This window comes from Colobus angolensis, unplaced genomic scaffold, assembly GCF_000951035.1.
Source record: "Colobus angolensis palliatus isolate OR3802 unplaced genomic scaffold, Cang.pa_1.0 Scaffold117, whole genome shotgun sequence".
NCBI classification, from domain to species: Eukaryota; Metazoa; Chordata; class Mammalia; order Primates; family Cercopithecidae; genus Colobus; species Colobus angolensis.
Window position 1 is genome coordinate 6,619,132 of NW_012112808.1, and position 19,288 is coordinate 6,638,419.

The 19,288-nt window shown below is 43.0% G+C and overlaps 1 protein-coding gene across 1 annotated transcript in view; it reads left to right on the forward strand.

Moving 5' to 3' along the window:
• CFAP61 (cilia and flagella associated protein 61) overlaps positions 1 to 19,288 on the forward strand; it is a 294,188-nt gene that overhangs the window by 14,819 nt on the left and 260,081 nt on the right. Inside the window, exons 3-6 of the mRNA XM_011963119.1 lie at positions 3,230 to 3,380; positions 6,340 to 6,416; positions 7,227 to 7,294; positions 7,528 to 7,654. Coding sequence (XP_011818509.1) covers positions 3,230 to 3,380; positions 6,340 to 6,416; positions 7,227 to 7,294; positions 7,528 to 7,654 — 423 coding nt within the window. The remainder of the gene's footprint in view (positions 1 to 3,229; positions 3,381 to 6,339; positions 6,417 to 7,226; positions 7,295 to 7,527; positions 7,655 to 19,288) is intronic.

Sequence of the window (19,288 nt, forward strand, 5' to 3'; positions counted from 1 at the left end):
GGGAGAATCGCTTGAACCCCGGAGGGGGAGGTTGTGGTGAGCTGAGATCGCACCACTGCACTCCAACCTGGGTGACAGAGCAAGACTCTGTCAAAAATATATATATGGGGTATGTGTGTGTGTGTGTGTATGTGTGTATGTGTGTGTGTGTATATATATATATATATTCTCTTCTTTTCCTTTGTTCCCATGGTGATTTTTATCTGTGCTATGGAGGACCTAGTGGCTAAGGGGTAATAAGAAGTAAAAATTATATACATAAAAAGATAATGCTACAAAAGTTACTTTTTACAGTCAGCTATTTGTAAACTGTAGTGCATTTTCCCATTGAAACAAAGTAATTCATGACTGGCTTCCCAGGCCAACCCACAAAAGCATATTGAATCTTTAATGTCTATGTGGTATATAGTATTGTGCTCATTGTACTATAGGACCCAACTGCCATCCTGAGGTTCCGTTCCCATGGATAAATGCATTTTGTTAGAATTGGATTCCAGGAGCACATTGTTCTTTGCTTCCCTGAGGGGATGGTGGCTGCGCTGTCCCAAATTCTTGCCCGCTTCTTCCTTCCTACCGTCGCCACTATCGTCAGAGCTGACGTATACGGTGTCTGGTGCATTTTCTCATCTGATTTAGAGGGAGCACTCTCAGCTTGAGACCATAGGTCATGACTCTGGGAGTCTGGGGCAGAGGAGCCCAAAAGACCAAGAGCTGGAGGGAGATGATAGAGGTAGATGGAAGTGAAGGATTCAGTGAGAAGTTTTGGGGCTGCATCCCCGTGCTAAAGAGCCCTGTGTGGATACTGTATTCTAGGAACCTGGGACAGTCTACTGCCTCCTTTCCTTGATAGCCAGTGCTTGTATGGGGCCCCTGGACCAGGAGCAGCCCTGTTTCATTCCCCTGTGGCTGAGGAGTGTGATCATATGTGGCTGCTGTGTCTTCCTCTGAGAAGGGACAGTGGCTGCAGGCACTGAGATTGATATCCCCGACACAATGTTTCCCAAAGAGGCCAGTACATCTGTTGGTACCCAGGGGGATTTCACTTGCTACATGCAGGAAAAAATTTTGTTTTAAATGTTACATCTTTATTTTTATAGTTACTTTCTTCTTCTTCTTTTTTCCTGAGACGGAGTCTTGCTCTGTCGCCAGGCTGCAGTGCAGTGGCGTGATCTTGGCTCGCTGCAACCTCCACCTCCTGGGTTCAAGCCATTCTCCTGCCTCAGCCTCCCGAGTAGCTAGGACTACAGGGGTGTGCCATCACTCCCAGCTAATGTTTGTATTTTTAGTAGAGGTGGGGTTTCACCGTGTTGGCCAGAGTGGTCTCGATCTCTTGACCTTGTGATCTACCTGCCTCGGCCTTCAGAAGTGCTGGGATTACAGGCTTGAGCTACCGCACAGGCTTGAGCCACCGCGCCTGGCCTTTACCTTCTATTTATAGCAAGAGATACTGGTTTTCCATTTATGGTAGCGATGTATATTTCCTATTAAAACTTTAAGCCCAAAGTAAATTGATTTAAAGAAAAAAGTACAGGAAGTGCCTGTGTGTGAGCGACTGCTGTTTGGTGAACTGCTCTAGTAAAAGGATACACTGTCAAGTGAGATAAAGCAGGCTACAAATAGTATAGGTTGTGGGATTCCATTTTTATTTTTTTATTATTTATTATTATTATTTGTGAGATGGAGTCTCGCTCTGTCGTCCAGGCTGGAGTGCAATGGTGCGATCTCGGCTCACTGCAGCCTCTGCCTGCCGGATTCAAGCGATTCTCTGCCTCAGCCTCCCGAGTAGCTGGGATTACAGGCGTGTACCACGACACCTGGCTAGTTTTTGTATTTTTAGTCGAGATGGGTTTTCACCATGTTGGCCAGGCTGTCTTGGACTCCTGGCCTCAAGTAATCTGCCCACCTTGGCCTCCCAAAGTGCTGGGATTACAGGTGTGAGCCACCGTGCCTGGCCAGATTCCAGTTTTAAAAACACATGATGTACATTTCAACATATAGTTACCCTCATGAAAAGGTAAGTCTGGAGAGACAGAAGCCAAGGTGTTGACAGTAGTTGGTTATCTAGGGAAGGTGGGATTAAAACTGATTTTCCAAATTTTTTTTTCTCTTCTTGCTTAGATGTTCTCTTCTCATTCTTTCTGCACTGATAGTGTATTCCTTCTGTGATAAAAACATGGCTGGAAAGCCCATGTCACTTTCTGTCCTCCTGTCATCTCCTCTTCGCCTCTTCCTCCAGGTACATGCTTGCTTCTTCCTGTTCTCCTCAAGAAGGAACATGGGTAACTGCTGCCGTCTTTGTGTTTTGAGTGACTGTTTAACTATTTCTTCCTCCAACTTAAGATGCCAGTAGGTTTTATTTCACTAAGAAAGTAAAAAATACATTTAAATTTATGCACAAATGGTTCTTGGGGTGGTAAACTATATGCTGCCTTTAAGTGCCTTTAAGTCTTGCTGCCTTGATGGGCCACAAGACAGGGTAGCAGTTGGAAGGGATTGTCAAGATAGTCCCTCTGAGACAACCACCAGAATAAGACTGGAAGGCCTGCTTCTCCTTTCTTTGCTTTATTAACTCACTGGGTTACCTTAGCTTAAGCAAGACCCCTGAGAGCCCCATTTCTGCAGCTGGGTCAGACGATAATCCAGATTCCCAGATTCCATATGAATGAATCAGTAAGCCCAGGGACATGGACTCACAGTTTGGAGGAATTGCTTGTGAATGCTAACTGAGATGGAGCTAAACTGTTAGCTTTACCACTGTGTATAGGTGACCGATTCATCCGAGTTTGCCCAGGACTTTCATTTTTTTAAGCCATAAAAGTCTTATATCTTGGGCACTCCCAGTCCTGGGCAAAGAGGGACACTTGGCCACCCTAACCGCAGATGTTTAGGTCAAACACAGTGGTACTGGCAACATGGAGAGGATAGGGAAAACTGTGTAGTCAAATGTCTTCCTAGCCAATCTCCAAGGGAAAGATAGTAGATACTCAATATCATAAATGTAATACCTTTCTCATGAAATGCCATTTTGAATACAAGTTTAGTTGACAGCACCACTTGTCCTGAACGAGGTACCCCAAAGTGGCTGCAATATCATTCCCACCTTTTCCAAACATTATCAGCCCTCATGCAATGGCTGCTGAGCTCCAGCAGCCAGAGGGGAAAAAATGATATGTCCTCACCTCACTGTTTGTAATCTTATTCATGTTTGCAATTTTAATGATTTCTGCAGAGAAAAGGCAAACCTTGCTGTTACCCTCTGCAATGACAAGGAGGAGATCATGGCCCAGGCCACCTTCCTGGACTACCCCAACTGGAATGTTGCCAAGCAGGACGACTGGGTGTCAGTGTTCCGGGAGCTCGACAGTGACATCGCTTGCACAGTAAGAAATCACATACAATGCTTATTAGAACACCCTGAATCTTGAGGGGGAGTCCTGTGTTTGTAATTATGTCTTTCCAAGTTTTGGACTGAACAGTGTATGACATCATGACACTTAAAAGTGAAGGTAGCTGGTGGGGAGGAAAAGGGCTGAGAGTAGTGCCAGAAGGGATAGGAAAGGACAGGGAGTTGCGAAGTTGGCTAGCTGCTGGCAAGGCCTGGATCATGCTCCACTAATGAGGGCAGGGGAGGAATTAGTGGAAGTGTCAAACGTGTGCTTCCAGGTCTCGCGTTGTTCTCCAGGTGTCAGTGTCCAAGGTCATTGATATGTTAGGAGAGCACCTGCCATCTACACACTTGCCCTTGTAATCATGACAGCAGAGCCTCAGACTTCTGTCACATTCTATAATTTTCAAAATGCCCTCGTGAACCTTGGCTTATTTAATGTCTTCTAGCTGCTGGCACATGACAACTTGTTGGCCAACAGAAGCTAGGTTAGTGGTTCCCAGGAGTCTGGCCTGGGTACCTGGTGCCAAATCCTGAGCTTTCCCTACATGCAACCTGCCAGAGCCAGGCTAGAGACAGGCCCCAGTTTTTGTGGAGTGCCAGAGGCTGCAACTCTGGGCAGCACCCTTGCCTTATGGTGGAATTCTGCAGCATGTCCCCAGAGCCCTCATGTCAGAAGAAAAGGGAATGCCAAATGAGTGTGTGGGTGAATTCACCCGCCGTACATGTGTGTAAATGTGTACACATACACCCACCCCTAAGCAAATTATTCAGCATTTATTTCACTAGATGGTGCCTTCCCCTCATCTTTTGTGCTCTCTCCTACCCTGCCACCCTGTATACCCAAGGACTGTTGTCAGAAAAATTATCCCAAACTTGGAAATAGACCAAAAAGATTATTTCAGTCCAATGCTTGCACCTTTGGTTGACTAGCCTGTTTTACAATGCTGTAGGAATGGCGATTAGCCTGTAGATTTTTGTCCATTAGGATGTAAAGAATTCCTGTCTGGAAAGAGGCAACCTCAAAGGTTAAGGTTTATTATGGTTATGGATGTGACCTATTTGGTATCTAATGCAGCAATCTTATTCTTTCCTTTTCCTAGTAAATCACCTGAAGTATCCAGCTCTTCAAGTGCAAAGAATCATTTTTATCATCTCACTGGTTGCCTCATTAATTGATGAGTTGAAGTTGAATAAACCTCTGATAGATGTTTATTTTATATTTGCATCAGGGTTATGATTTTACCTTTCTGAAAATTATAAATTAACACTCTTACTCATAAACACACGTCCCTTTTGTTTCTTTTCAAACTATCTTCTGTAACAGCATAGAGCTGGGCTGTCCAATGTAGTTGCCACCAGCTTTATGTAACTGATGAACACTTGAAATGTAGCTAGTCTGAATTGAGGTGTTCTATAAGTATAAAATATGCCAGATTTCAAATACTTAGTAGCAAACAAGGAGTGTATAATATCTCATTAATGATTTTTATAATGATTGCTTGTTAAAATGATACTATTTTGAATATATTAGGTTAAATATTAAATATTAAACATTAATTCACCTTTTATTCTTTTTTAATGTGTCTACTAGAAAATTTGAAATGACATTTGTGGCTTGCATTACTTTTCTGCTGGATGTCACCAGTATATAGAGCCTTAAGGTTTAATGTAATACCTATCCCAGGGGTATTTGCAGCTGAAGTAATGATTTTTATCTTAAAGCTAAAGAACAAATCTTGCATTGTAATATTCATGATGGAAGAGAGAATTTGGGAGACAAATCAAGCAAATAATAAGCCATGTGCTCCTGAGGCTAGTCCTATTCAGAATGTAAGGCAGACGTTGAGTGAGATTATTGTGGGATTAAATGAGTGAATACACAGCAAGTGCTTAAAATCATGTCGTCGTCATCGTTATCTGGACTTTTGGGGTTTGTATTGTTTGCCTTTTGGGAGTTTTCAAGCTCATGAATCAAAACATGGTTTACCTCTTGCGCTTTTAGGGACCATACAATTCTTTCTGAGTGCTTCTGAGTCACACACCATCCAACAGAAATGGGGGAAAGGCACACAGAAGTGCCATTGGTCCCACAAAGCTGTCTAGTAAGTTATTCAAAAAACAAGAAACCCAGGCAGCACCTGTGCTGTCCTGATATAGGTGCCAGCACTACCCTTGCCAGTCAACCAGTCCACATCTGCACTATTTCCAGAATTTGAAGATTTGTTCATAAGCACAGAGGTACCGAGTTGAGTGAACCAATGTGTGGATGTTTGAACCACTTACTCATTATTTAGGCCACTTTAAAAATCTGCAGAAGGAAGAGACAAAGCTCTTTTAAAACTTGGAAGATTTAACTGGAAAGTCATGTTAGAATCTTACTACTGTGAGTTTTCAGCTCCCAGGTTTTCTGGATCCCAAGAGTAATATTTGATTCTGACTCTGGGAATGTTGAACAAAACAAGCCAATGGATTCCGAACGTGGCATCTGCCTTCCATTTTTCAAATTCATAAGAGAATCTCTCCCTCCTGTCACATGAATAGAGCAGCAGCTGCTGACTCAAGAGCGCCGGGAAAAGGGTGATTGTCTTTCACTTGGCATAGACACCCCTGAGGACAAGACTACTGAGTTAATAATCGATTTCACTCCCCTGCAGGCTCTTCCCTGCCCACAGCTCATTCGTGAGGGCAGGAGGAAGGGCGGGCGCTCTGGACTCATTTACGATCCCTGTTTCCTTGAATAATTCTGAGCGAAGAGGACAGAAGGCAGCAAACGGAGTCAGTGAGACAGCTCAAATGCCGCCTGGGTGTTGCATCACTTAGGCATAAAATATCAACCCTAAATGCCAGGCTGTTCTGTGTCTGTGGATGCCCTGAAACCCTCCTCCAGCCCTGCTGTGACCTAGCCTGAATGCTGACTCAGCCTTTAATCCGTGTTCTCTTTTCTTCTGCAGCCCCTGAATACGTTGTTCATGCACCTCTTTGTGGCCGTGGATGAGTATTCTGTTGGCTGTTGCAAAGAGATTCTTCGGTGAGTGGATGGGGCGATGCAGTGGTGAACATGAAAGAGACTGTGTGGATAGTTTTGAAATAGTTTTTAAAAGACATGAAATTCTTTGGGATGTTTAATTTGATTGTAATTTGTGGCTATATTAAAATATTTACTTTGAATAGCAATAATATTTCTGAAAGAAGATAATTCTTTGAATCTATTGTCCATTCTGCACGCTGATATCATTTGAGGCAAACTAGTAGTGCAGTAATTTAAAGAAGTGGATTTGGGGTGAGGGGAGTAGGAGAAGAGTTAAGTGTCACAAGCTTGGACATTTCTAAAAACTGCTTTTCTTCATCTTATCCTTAGAAATGTTTATTAACATGACAGACTTCAGAGCATCCTGAATAACAGGATGCATGGAAAATGACCAGCAGGGCTACCAAGTCATGGCGATGTGTCTCTGACAGCCTCTGACAGCCTGCACAGACATTTGGGGGTGGTGACCGCAGCTTTCAAGTCACTTTGTAATGTCACACCAGACCGTCCAGATGCCAGGTCAAAGGTTAATATTAGCAGAAATCTGGTGTGCCATATGAACATGGCACCCTTTATTCTCTCTGCCTCCACGGGACAGATCGAAAAGGGGCCCTTTAGAACCCAAGGAAAAGTAGAGAAGAAAAAGAAATTGCCTTGAGGCTGTTCTTGCCATTGCAGGTGGGGAACAAAGGAGCCCATGTGGATTTAGGAGCACCTCACCTTTTTAGCGACAACATTTGTCTTCATAAAGTGCCAGCTGATGGGATTGCTTTGTTATTAACACCAGCCCACCCTCTCTTTCCTCACCAGAACCGTGTATAAGGCAGTGCCAGAGCTGCATTTCGTATTTCTCATCGTGCCGTCCTACATGAGCCTAGGTAAGGCCCGCCCAACCACCTCTGGTCCCCAGTAGCAGACATTGAAAATTCACTCCCAGAATGGTGCTTTGGGGAATGAGAAATAAGAATGGTCTCCAGGTCCTCAATGTATCATGTGCATATTTGATTAGAACAATTAAAGCACAATTTAGAATGGAAACTACATTTTGTTCTGACATCCCAAATTTATTTCTTGATAAATAAGGACATGTTTCTTTATCTCTGTGATTTAGGCTCAACTCTCATAACTGTTTTTGACCAAGTGGGGAACATCCCATGTCTGACGTATGAGGAAGACTTTGCAGTGCATATATGTCACAGGCACAGCCACTATCCTCAGCTGCACGTTCGCAAAGCCAGGTACAGTTGGAGTCATGCCTTATGTGACCTAAGCTTGCTTCACTGTGACAGTCATCTTCCCAAGACTCTTTAAACTACCAATGCTAAGTGACCATAGCTTAGATAAAAATTTTTTACAATACCCGTAAACATTACTTCATTTGGATATCTTTACAGTTCCCCTTAATGACATTATTTACAGGACTATCTGATGATACTCATTTTGTTCTATGTGGCTATAACGTTGAACATTGACTCCTTAGGGGTTTCTGAAAACATACAATCCTAAGTCCCACACCAGTAAGATAACTTCCAAATAAAACAAGCTTGAAAATGAACCTGCCTATTCAGTTTTCCTGGTAAAACCCAACTATTTTCTGACATTCAGTAAGTGAGGATGCTGTTGACCCCAAAGAGGGGTTTTCCAAGTTGAAGTTCTCTGCCATCAGGTGCCCCAAGTTCAGCAGTTTTAGGGAGATGGCTGTGGCATGTTTTCCAAAGATGGCTGCCATACCACCTTCCACCCTGCAGGCTCTTCTTTGATGTGACCTTGCCACTCCTCTCTTCAAGCCTTGGGGGTTCCATCCTCTCTTCCTGGAGCTGGGTGGGTTGTGACTACTTTGACCAGTAGACCATGGCCAAAGGGGTGCTCTGGGACTTGTGAGGCTGGAAAGCTTCTGCCTGGCACTCTCAGGATGCTTGCTCTGGAGGAAGCCAGCCGTATGTAAAAAGTCTGGAGAAGCCACATGTTCACAAAGGAGGGGTGGTTGACAGCCCCAGCTGGGCTCCTGCTGACAGCTTCCACTGCCCACTGTGTGAGCGAGCCATTGTGGACGCCCAGCCGAGGAGAGCCCCATATATCTACAGCACAGCTGACCTCTGATTGGAGCCACATGAAAGACCCAAGTGAGGATGCCCAGCTGAGCCCTGCCAGAGTTCTGACTCACACAACCATGAGCGATGTAAAGTGGCTGTTAGAAATAAGAGTGCATTATGAAATCATCTCACAGGGGTGGTTGCTTGGCTTATCAGTGAAGAATAAATTGTATCTTTTAGGATCAGCCATTGCTGTGTTTGAGGAATGCTGACTTTCTTTAGAAAAGTATTTTAAAAGTTTTAAAAACTTTATAAAAGTAAGAGCCTATCATTTACCAGGCATGTAGCAGTAGTATGGCATTGTTGTTAAGAGTTTGCAATGCTGGCATCAGATAGATGTGGATTCTGATCTTGGCTCTCCTGGTCACCAGGTGGGTTAACTTACAAAAGGAAAGTGACCTCTGCGGGGGTGTAAGTTCCCTCTGTCAGTGGGTGTAAGCCTATTGTCTACAGCACAAGATGGTGATGATTGTGAGCCAATGAATGTCAAGCACATAGCACACTTCCTGCCACGTGTAAGGGCCCAGGAAATATTAAATATTATTATGACAAAAGGCCTTAGAGTTAAGTGGTGGGGAGAGACTCACTTCAGTTAACTGTCACGTTGGTAGCTGAGAAGCGGGCTGCACAGAGAGAGATGAGGACAGCTTCGTTACAACCGCTCCCCCCCGTCCAAAAAAAAAACTGCTAATTGTCCATCCATCAGTAAATGTTGTTTACTCTTACAAACTGTGGTACATCTATACAGTGGATGCTACTCAGCAATTCAATGGAAGGAACCATTTACATATAGTAGCGTGAATCAATCTCAGAAGGTTTATGCTGAGTGAAGGCAGACTTAGAAACAAAAAGTGTATACAGTACTGCTGATTACACTTTTATGATGTACAAAATGGGTGAAAAGCATCCGTAGAGATAGGAATCAGATGGAGATAGAAACCAAGATCATGGAGATCATGACACAGGCTAGAATTCTAGCAGCGACAGGCCACAGAGATCCAGGTTGTTGACAGAAAGAGTCAAACTCGGTAAAATGTTTGAAGAGATTTATTCTGAGCCAAATACGAGTGACCAGGGCTTTGCGACAGCCGCACGAGGTCCTGAGAACTTATGCCTGAAGTGGTTGAGCTACAGCTTGGTTTTATACATTTTGGGGACATATAAGACACAAATCAATAAACATAAGATGTGCATTGGTTCAGTCTGGAAAGACAGGACAACTCAAAGCAGGGAAGGGCTTTCCAGGTCATAGGCAGATTCAAAGATTTTCTGATTAGCAGTTGGTTGAAAGGGTTTATCTAAAGACCTGGAATCAATACCAGGGAGTGTCTGGGTTAAGACAGGGGTTGTGGAGACCAAGGTTCTTACTGTGCCGATGAGGCCTCCAGGTAGCAGGCTTCAGAGAGAATAGATTGTAAATATTTTTTATCGAACTTAAAAATATGCCTGACTCTTAGTTAATTCTCTCTTGGATCAGGAAAAAATGCCTGGAAAGGGAAGGGGATTCACTGCAGAATGCAGAATCTTCCCAGAAGAGACAGCTTTACAGGGCCATTTCAAAATATGTCAGAGACATGTATTTTGGGGTAAAATACTTCAGTTTATTTCAAGGCCTGCCTTGCTGTCATGTTGGTATCTTATTCCTACAAAGAGTCTGTTCTGTCATTCTTAAGGTCTCTGTTTTCATGTTAATCCTGGTCAGCTGTGCCTTAATGCCAAAGGGAAAGTATAATGAGGCATGACCGACCACACATTCCCATCATGGGCTGAACTGATATTTCAGGTTTATGTTGGAATACCCTTGGCTGAGAGGAGGAGTCCATTCAATTGGTTTGGGGGGCTTAGAATTTTATTTTTGGTTTACATGGTGGGGAAAGGATCAGGTCAGGTGCATAGATACAGAGAGACATGTTAGAGAGTAGCACTTGGTTACAGTTGGATGGGGGAGTTGAGGGATGAGGAGTTAATGGTAATGCAGGGTTTTCAAGTTTAGGGGAAATGGTGATTTTATTAACTGAAAGTAGAAATAATAGATTTAAACGGACAGGAGAAGGTTGGAAATCGAAATAGAGGGAAAAGCCAGGTTTGAGATACACATTTGTGAGTTGTCAGTTTGTCGGTAAGTGGGGAGATCATGAAAATGAAGGAGATTGTCTTGCTGAGGGGGAGATTGTACCTTGAAAAAGCATAGGACCAACCAGGGCAGAACTTTGAAAAATGAAAACAAGCTATGAATAATAAGAAAGAAAACTAGAAGAGAGGGAGAGGAATATAGAAGAAATTAAGACTCATAAAGTGGAGAAAGGTGCAGGGAAATGAAATTATTTGAGTAAAAGAGAAGCCGTTAGATTTGGCAATTTAAAAGGCACAGATAGGATGAATAAAACTGATACTTCCAGCCAAACTGACCAGGAAAAAAGACAAATTGCCAGATCAGGAATGAAAGAGGTGATATCACTACAGATCCTACAGGGATTAAAAGATTAATTCGGGGACACTACAAATAACTCAATATCAATAAATCCAACAATTTAGATAAAAATGGGCCAATTCCTTGAAAAACACAAATTACCAAAACTCATTTAAGAAAAAATAGATAACTTGGATGCTTCCATATCTATTAAAGAAAAATCAGAAGAACTTTGGGTGAGAAGGAGGGGGCCCTCCTGCCCAGACATTGGCCTCTTTCCAACCCACAGCCTGATTTGCTCTTTTTCTCCTTTTTCTCTGCCTGGCGACAGAGCGAGACTATCTAAAAAAGAAGAAGAAGAAGAAAAAAAAGAGTTTCCCCATCTGTTAGGTCAAAATAGTATTTTGTTGCTTTAAATTGCATTTGTCTAAATGTGTGAGAGTTTGAGTGGCTTTTATAGGTTGCCTTTTAAATGAACAAAATACTTGAATTTAAAGTAATTTCCAGTTAAGCTAACATCCTACTGGATGATTAAACATGTTCCTACAAAGTAGGCAATTCTAGACAATTTCAAAGGATTAGGCAGGGGATAGATATGAGTTAGTTACAACTGACAGAGGCAAATTTCTGAAAGTATTTTCTTAAGTTTTAGTCAGGATACCCGATTTGTATCTTGGGAATTATCATTTTCTGGAGGTATGTAGGGCTTAAGTACTTTCAACTTAGTTATTCAGCAAGGCATTATTGTAATAGAAAACTTGTATATAAATCCAACACTGAAAATGACATGTATAGAAACAGCCCATCCAAAAATTCCCTATTCCTTTCACTTTTTAGTAAGGTATTGTCTGTTAATTTACTCTCTAATACCCTGCTTGTCACTCAGGATGCAGGGTGCAGGAGAAAAGGTGTGGGATATGCTCAGCGCAGTGCCTGGCTCCCAGTAAGCATTTGATAACAGATGGTTGTGGTTTGGTCTCCCTTTCTCCCTCCTTTCCTTCCCTGCTTCCTCCTTCTCTTCCTTTCTTCTCTTGAAAACTTGAGTGCTATGGACTACAACCTTCAGTGGACAAGGCTCACAAAACTTGAAGTAAACCTGGATACCTTAACCTGAGGTCTTGCACATACGCCCCCTGATGGTGTGCCCACAGAAAATCTGAAAGAAGCAAAGCAAAGAGGAATGATAGCGAAGAGGTGACAGTGGATACTTTGCAGTGAGGAAGGGATGTTTGTAAGAAGATAAGTGGACAGTAGGGAATTCATGTGGAAATGAATTGTATGACAGTGCCTTTGCCTGCAGAAGGTAGAGAGGTGTGGCACATTTTAGAAAGCCCTCGATCCACATGTTCAGATTTGAGTTTTGATACTTGCAGGCACAGGATTTCATGTATCTGGAGAATGCAGTTGTGTGGACTACCTCCCTCCTTAACAACGCTAGAAAAATGGAGACTTTACAGAAGTCAAACAGGCGTGGCTGTGTGGCTCTTAGGCCACCTCCTTTCTCTTATTTCCCTCACATGTTTTTTGACATCCGTTGCAACGATAGTTACTTGCACTGATAGTTAATGGTGAAGAATATAATTCTTTTTTTTTGAGATGGAGTCTCATTCTGTCGCCAAAGAACACAATTCTTTTTTTTTTTTTTGAGACGGAGTCTCGCTGTTGCCCAGGCTGGAGTGCAGTGGCACGATCTCCGCTCACTGCAAGCTCCCCCTCCCGGGTTCAGGGCATTCTCCTGCCTCAGCCTCCTGAGTAGCTGAGATTACAGGTGCCCGCCACCACGCCCGGCTAGTTTTTTGTGTTTTTTAGTAGAGACGGGATTTCACCCTGTTAGTCAAGATGGTCTCGATCTCCTGACCTATGATCTGCCCGTCTCGGCCTCCCAAAGTGCTGGGATTACAGGCGTGAGCCACCGCGCCCGGCCCACAATTCTTAAGACACTGAACCAGTGAAGGGTTTGGGGATGTAATTATCCTTCGGCCATTTGGCTAGTGACACATTCAAAACCAATGAATTAACGCTGTAATCCCCTGTCCCGTTTCTTTGATTTATGCATGTGGAAAATTATGCTGTAATCTGCCTGCCTATTCAGACAGTAATTAATGAAGTTACTGTTTTGTACTTTTCATACTATCTGAAATAAAGCACAGCTACTTCTGGACATACCTTTAAAATCTGCAGTGGGCTTAATTAATCATCCATGGTGGATTTGAGATGTTTAGATTTAGAAACTATTGGCATGCGCTTTTTCTGGGGGAAAACCTGTCTTTTTCAAGGCTGCCGGGGGCTGGGAGGAGACTTGGCCAAGGAAAGGATTATGTGCTTTCAAACAGTGTTGTGAAATAACTGAAGTTTCCTTAGTGGAGTATTGCTTCTTTGTTGATAACAGTGGTTGATTAAATTGGCTCAACCTTGTTGCTTTTTAAAATAGATGAAAAATCACTAATCATCAGGGAAATGCAAATTAAACCATAATGAGATACTGCCTTACTCCTGCAAGAATGGCCACAATTTGAAAGTCAAAAACCAACAGATTCTGGTATGGATGTGGTGAAAAGGAACACTTTTACACTGCTGGTGGGAATGTAAATTAGTACAATCACTATGCAAAACAGTATGGAGATTCCTTAAAGAGCTAAAAGTAGAACTACCACTCGATCCAGCAATCCCACTACTGGGAATCTACCCAAAGGAAAATAAGGCATTATATGAAAAAGATACATGCACACATATGCTTATAGCAGCACAATTTACAATTGCAAGGATATGAAACCAACCTAAGTACCCATCAACCAATGAGTGAATAAATAAAATATGATATTTATACCCCATGGAATACTACTCAGCCATAAAAATGAACAAAATAGTGTCTTTTATAGCACCTTGAATGAAGCTGAAGGCCATTATTCTAAGTGAAGTAACTCAGGAATGGAAAACCAAATACCGTATGTTCTCACTTGTAAGTGGGAGCTAAGCTATGAGGACACAAAGGCATACAGAGTGACATAGTGGACTGTGGGGACTGGGAAGGGGGAAGTTGGGAGGGGGTGAGGAATAAAATCCAACCTATTGGGTATAGTGTACACTGCTCAGGTGATGGGTGCACTAAAATCTCAGAATTTACTATTAAGGAACTCATCCATGTAACTAAAAACCACCCGTATTCTCAAAACTATTGAAATTAGAAAATAAAATAGATGAAAAAAAATTCTTTAAGATTTAAGATTGGTGGTTTGTAATTACAAGGTTTTAACTCTTAAGGCAATCATTTTCGTGAAGCATTTGATAGTCTCATGTCATGCTTTTTAGAAATCCACTTAAACTTGACTTCTGAGCAATTTCATATGAATAAACATTCTGATGTTTGTTGTGAATATCCTAAAGCATTCCAAAAGAAGGGGTAGAGCAATGACAGATTTTCCCCAACAATCTTCATGAGTAAGATTGGTAAGTGACCCAGTAAGTAGACCTTGATTGACGATCCAGCTGGAGCCATACTATCCCAGGATGGACGTTTAGATCAGATGTGCTTTGAAAAGCACATGACAAATTTGAGCTTAAAACCCTTCATAATTTTTAAAATCACGACATTTTCCAAGGACTAGAAGCTGAATGACTCCAAAACCCATTTTGAAGTTCTACAGTGGAATACTGTATGGGGTTTAGAAATGATAGATTTGATTTTCTTAAAGAAGACCACTAGAGGTCACAAGAGATCTTAGAAAGAAAAAAGGTGCTTGGTTTTGCATATCTGAAGTCAAAGAACAATCTAGTTGGTGCTGATCTTGGGTTCTCCTACCCCACACTGAGACAGTGTTCATGGTAAAGAGTTGGCGTAACTAGAACACACTGCATTCTCTGGCACTACCACTAAATTAGATTTTCTGTGACTCTTTTTCTTTCTTCACTGGTTTCTTAAAATGCACACACACACAGGTTTGAAGAAATATATTGATGGCGTTTGAAGTGACAACAGAATTCCTTTTACAACTGTACCTTTTAAAGTCCAACTAGTGAAATGCAAATCCTCTCTGGATATGGAGACTATCATCAGACAGAAACGAGGAGGCTGTGCCAGGATTCTGGATGCAGAGGTGCATCCAGAAGAGGTGGCCTGCTGCTGCTGCTGTCACTCCAGTCCTTAAGTGTGAGCTTTCCGTCTGTGCATTCGCAGTGGCTTCTGTGCTTGCAGGGAAGTGATGCACACCTCTCAGACTCGAGGGAAGCAGGCCTGCAGGTTTTCCTCTGGAACCGTAATCATGTAGTGCAGCAGCCAGACCGTGGAGGCAATGAAGCAATCTCAGGATCTGCGTGTCACCCAGAGACCCATCAGGCTGCAAGGGAGAGCTCTGCATGGCCTAGACGTCGTGGTGCTCCTAGCAAGCCCAGCTAACCGACTGGTGGAAGTGCTGAGGGAGTTTGTCCTCACTTCTTCCCAGCTCCCAGGAAGCCAGTGAGAGCTACCGGCTCATTACTAGCTGTGGACTTAGAAGACACCCATTTCCCAAGTAGGGTGTCCTGGAGAGGTGGTCAATTTTCTTAAGGTGTGGGTTCAACTCCATTTCACATGGCACAGTTTTCAGAGTCTGATGGAAATCTGGGTGTCTGAGAGATTGATAAGTCTTTATGAGGTAGACCGTTTGTTTCCTCCAGAGAAGTTAAAATAAAATATTGTATAATTGATGACATTAACAAGCACATTGCTGCCCCCTCCAAGTCACATTCTGAATGGAAGATATAAAGTAACTTTGCTTTTCACTCAGAGAATTGTACTATTTCCATTGCACTCCGTGTTGATCTATAAACTCCTCATCGTCATCACCACTGGAACACTGTGCGGCATGTCAAAGCCAGGGCACGTGGCGCTGCCGCGCCAAATTCACAGTGGCTCTTCTTGCATCCTGACTTTGACAGGCAGCACTCATTGCCTCAGAACACTCACGTTGAAACATTTGACTACATGGGTTGTTTTCCATAGCTGGGGTGTTTTGTTTCTGTGGGGCTGGACTTTGTCATATGCCATTTGAGACTATGTGAGGCTGATGTCATACTTTATCATTAGCACTCGGGCTGATGCAAGATCATAAATTATCAATTACCCCAAGGAATGCATTTAGCAGAACAAGTTCCTCTTTATCCATTTTGGGGAAGGGCTTAGGAGAGAGCCTCTTCAGAACTCCAAGATTTGGGTGTTTTTCTGTTTTTCCCAGAAGAATTCGTGCTGAGGTATGATTATGGATAACTTTGTTAATGGGCTGCTCGGTTTCATGAGCAGGCCTAGGGCTCTGGGTCTCCTGGAACCTTTATTCCTGATGTTTATAGCTGTAGAGTAATATTTTTGTGTCCATCGTATAAATAAAAGCCTATGGTGCTCAGTTGACTGTGTGTGATTGCTGTCTTCATTCACTTAAAATGATTAGGTTATTAAATTATTTTTCCATTATTTAAAATGTCTGTTAATAAACATTGATGCAACCTTTTATTTTTGGCAAAATGTTTGAAAATGGATTTGTTGACTACTCTCTCCTAGAATTTTTTACAGATTATTTTTAGCCAATACCATCAAGGACTCTTCTTACAGAGAAAAGCCACCACCTCTTATTAGCAACACCCTTTTGGCAGGTTAAGTGGGGAAGTGAGTTGTTCCTGGAAGGCAGCAGAATGTTCTAGGCTTTTTCTGCCAAGGTTCTGAGGGCTCATGTGGAGAACAAACACTTGCTAAGGACTTACTGTGCCCCAGAGAGCAGGCTTTAATGCGTCATTTGGAACTTGCAGCTATTCTTGTCCCTACCTGTTTTTTGTACATGAGAAAACCAAGGCTTAGCATTGAAGTGACTTTGCCAGTTTCTTAGTAGCATCAGAAGGCTAAGCAGAGGGGCTATGATGCCACCAGCATGGAACCATAGGTTCAGACTGCCCAGATGCTGCCCCTTGGGCATAAAAATTCTGCCCTTCACTGCTGTCACTGTAAATAGGGCCCTTGACAAGGTCTCAGCACAAGGTACAGGCCCGGTTCACGTTGGCTATTGCTGTTGGGCTACATGCTACAGAACTGCTACAGAATTCCTTCTGTGTCCCTAAAGAACATTTTCCCTGGTTGGGAAGATGCTACACCTTGGCTATAAGAATTAGTACCAGAACTGGATGATATATATCCAGTGATGATCCCATCATTGGGTTCCTGGGAAAGGAGGTTGGGAGAGAAGAGTCACTGGAGGGTGGAGGGTGGAGATGAGCTTTGGGGATGCTGGAATTGGGGATGGGCAAGGGGGTCAGAGCACTGGCTGGGAATAGAGGTGGGAAGGAGGGAAGATGGTGAAGTCTCCTTCTAGAGACAGTAAGTGAATTAACTCGTATCATTATTGGTGACTAGGGTGGAAAGATGGAGGCAAAGAATTTTGTGCCCATCCCAGAAACAGTGGGGAGCTTGCAAAAGTGGAGTTTTTCAAAACTAATTTCAACTTTTATTTTAGATTTAGTGGGTACATGTGTAGGTTTGTTACCTGGGTATGTTGCATGATGCTGAGGTTTGGGGTACAATTGATCCCATCACCCAGGTACTGAGCATAGTACTCAACAGTTTTTCAACCCATACCCTGCTCCTCCTCTCCCCTCCCTAGAAGTGCCCAGTGTCTATTGTTACCATCTTTATGTCCATGAGTGCCCATTGTTTAGCTCCTACTTATGAGTGAGAACATGCAGTATTTGTTTTTTTTTTGTTCCTGCGTTAATTCGCTTAGGGTAATGACCTTCAGCTGTAACCATGTTGCTGTGAAGGACATTATTTCATTATTTCTTATGGCTGCATGGAAAAGTTTTAAAGTAAGATGAAGAAAGCAGGGTTTTAAGAAGATTAGTGATGGTAGATGGAATGACAGAGTTTCTCCTTACAGTAGTCAACGAGAAGTGAGTGCAGTGATTCAAGCTTCTGTAGTAAGAAACTCTCTCATTCCACCCACTGACTGTAGAAGTTCTGCAGTTCTTTTTGGTTTCTCCTACCTAAGTAATAATGATAATAACAATAACATTGCACATGATCTTTTTAAACATTTGCTATTTTTATGACAGATGCACACACAGTAACACAGAGAGGTAAAATACCCAAGGTCACAGCTGGGCAGAACCAGGATCCAGACACAGGCAGCCTGGCTCCCCTGCTCAGGCTGTGACCACTATGCTGTATCATTTTATTTCTAATATTTTCAAGAGCACCATAAGACTTAATGCATTTATGGTGGTCCCTCAGTCCCCTGGGCCACAGGTGACCACTGATAATGCTCAGTGATCACATGCAGAAATAGACGGACAAGTGGTCAAGGCCTTCCTTTGGTAAATTATTGCAGGGCTGAAATAGCTTGAAAAGTGACTGCAGCATCAGTAGTACAGTCATATCCATTCAAAAAACGGTTGACATTTGTTTCTGGCTCCCTGATTTTGCCTCATCACTAGAAATTCCTGCTGATGCCCTTGCGTGATGGAATAAGACTGTTTGGTGGTGATGACGTCAGGGCCAGGTTGACAGTTTAAGAAAACAAAGGATCTGGTTGCCTGGATAATGACCCTTTGCTGTCTCTCCTTCCGGAGAGTTTTGACAAGAGGTGTATTAGTCCATTCTCCCACTGCTGTAAGGACATACCTGAGACTGGGCTATTTATAAAGGAAAGAGGTTTAATTGACTCACAGTTCTGCGGCACTGGGGAGGCCTCAGGAAACTTACAATCATGGTGGAAGGGGAAGCAAACGTGTCTTTCTTCACAAGGCAGCAGGAAAGAAGAATGAGAGCCGAGTGAAAGGGGAGACCCCTTCTAAAACCATCATATCTCGTGAGAACCTTCTCACTATCACGAGAATAGCATGGGGGAAACTGCCCCCATGATTCAGTTACCTCCCACCAGGTCCCCTCTATGACATGTGGGGATTATGGGAACTACAGTTCAGGATGAGATTTGGGTGGGGACACAGCCAAACCGTATCGAGAGGTTAACGAGAAGGTTCAACCTGAGGAGTCATGGTGATGGTCCCTTCCATCCTGAGTTCTCACCTTCTGTGTGTGTGTTTTCCTCCTTGTACCATGGTCTTGTTGGCTGGCTCCCTCCTTACCTCTGAAGTTTTATAGACCAGAGACCTGGTTTTTCAACTGTGTAGTTGTTCCATCAAGATACTTACTGTTTTTAATGAAAAAGCGGCATCATTTCAACCATTATACTTGTGTCCACAGAGGCAAAGGTTTCATCCTGGGAGCAGGGTGAAGATTTTCATCCAGAGTGCATGGGGTCATCCAGTTTAAAGAATTTACACGTAGGGAGTACACCTGTGGCAGGATCAGGGGATTCGTTTCTGCAGGGGCAGGAGGAGTGGTGGCAGGGCTG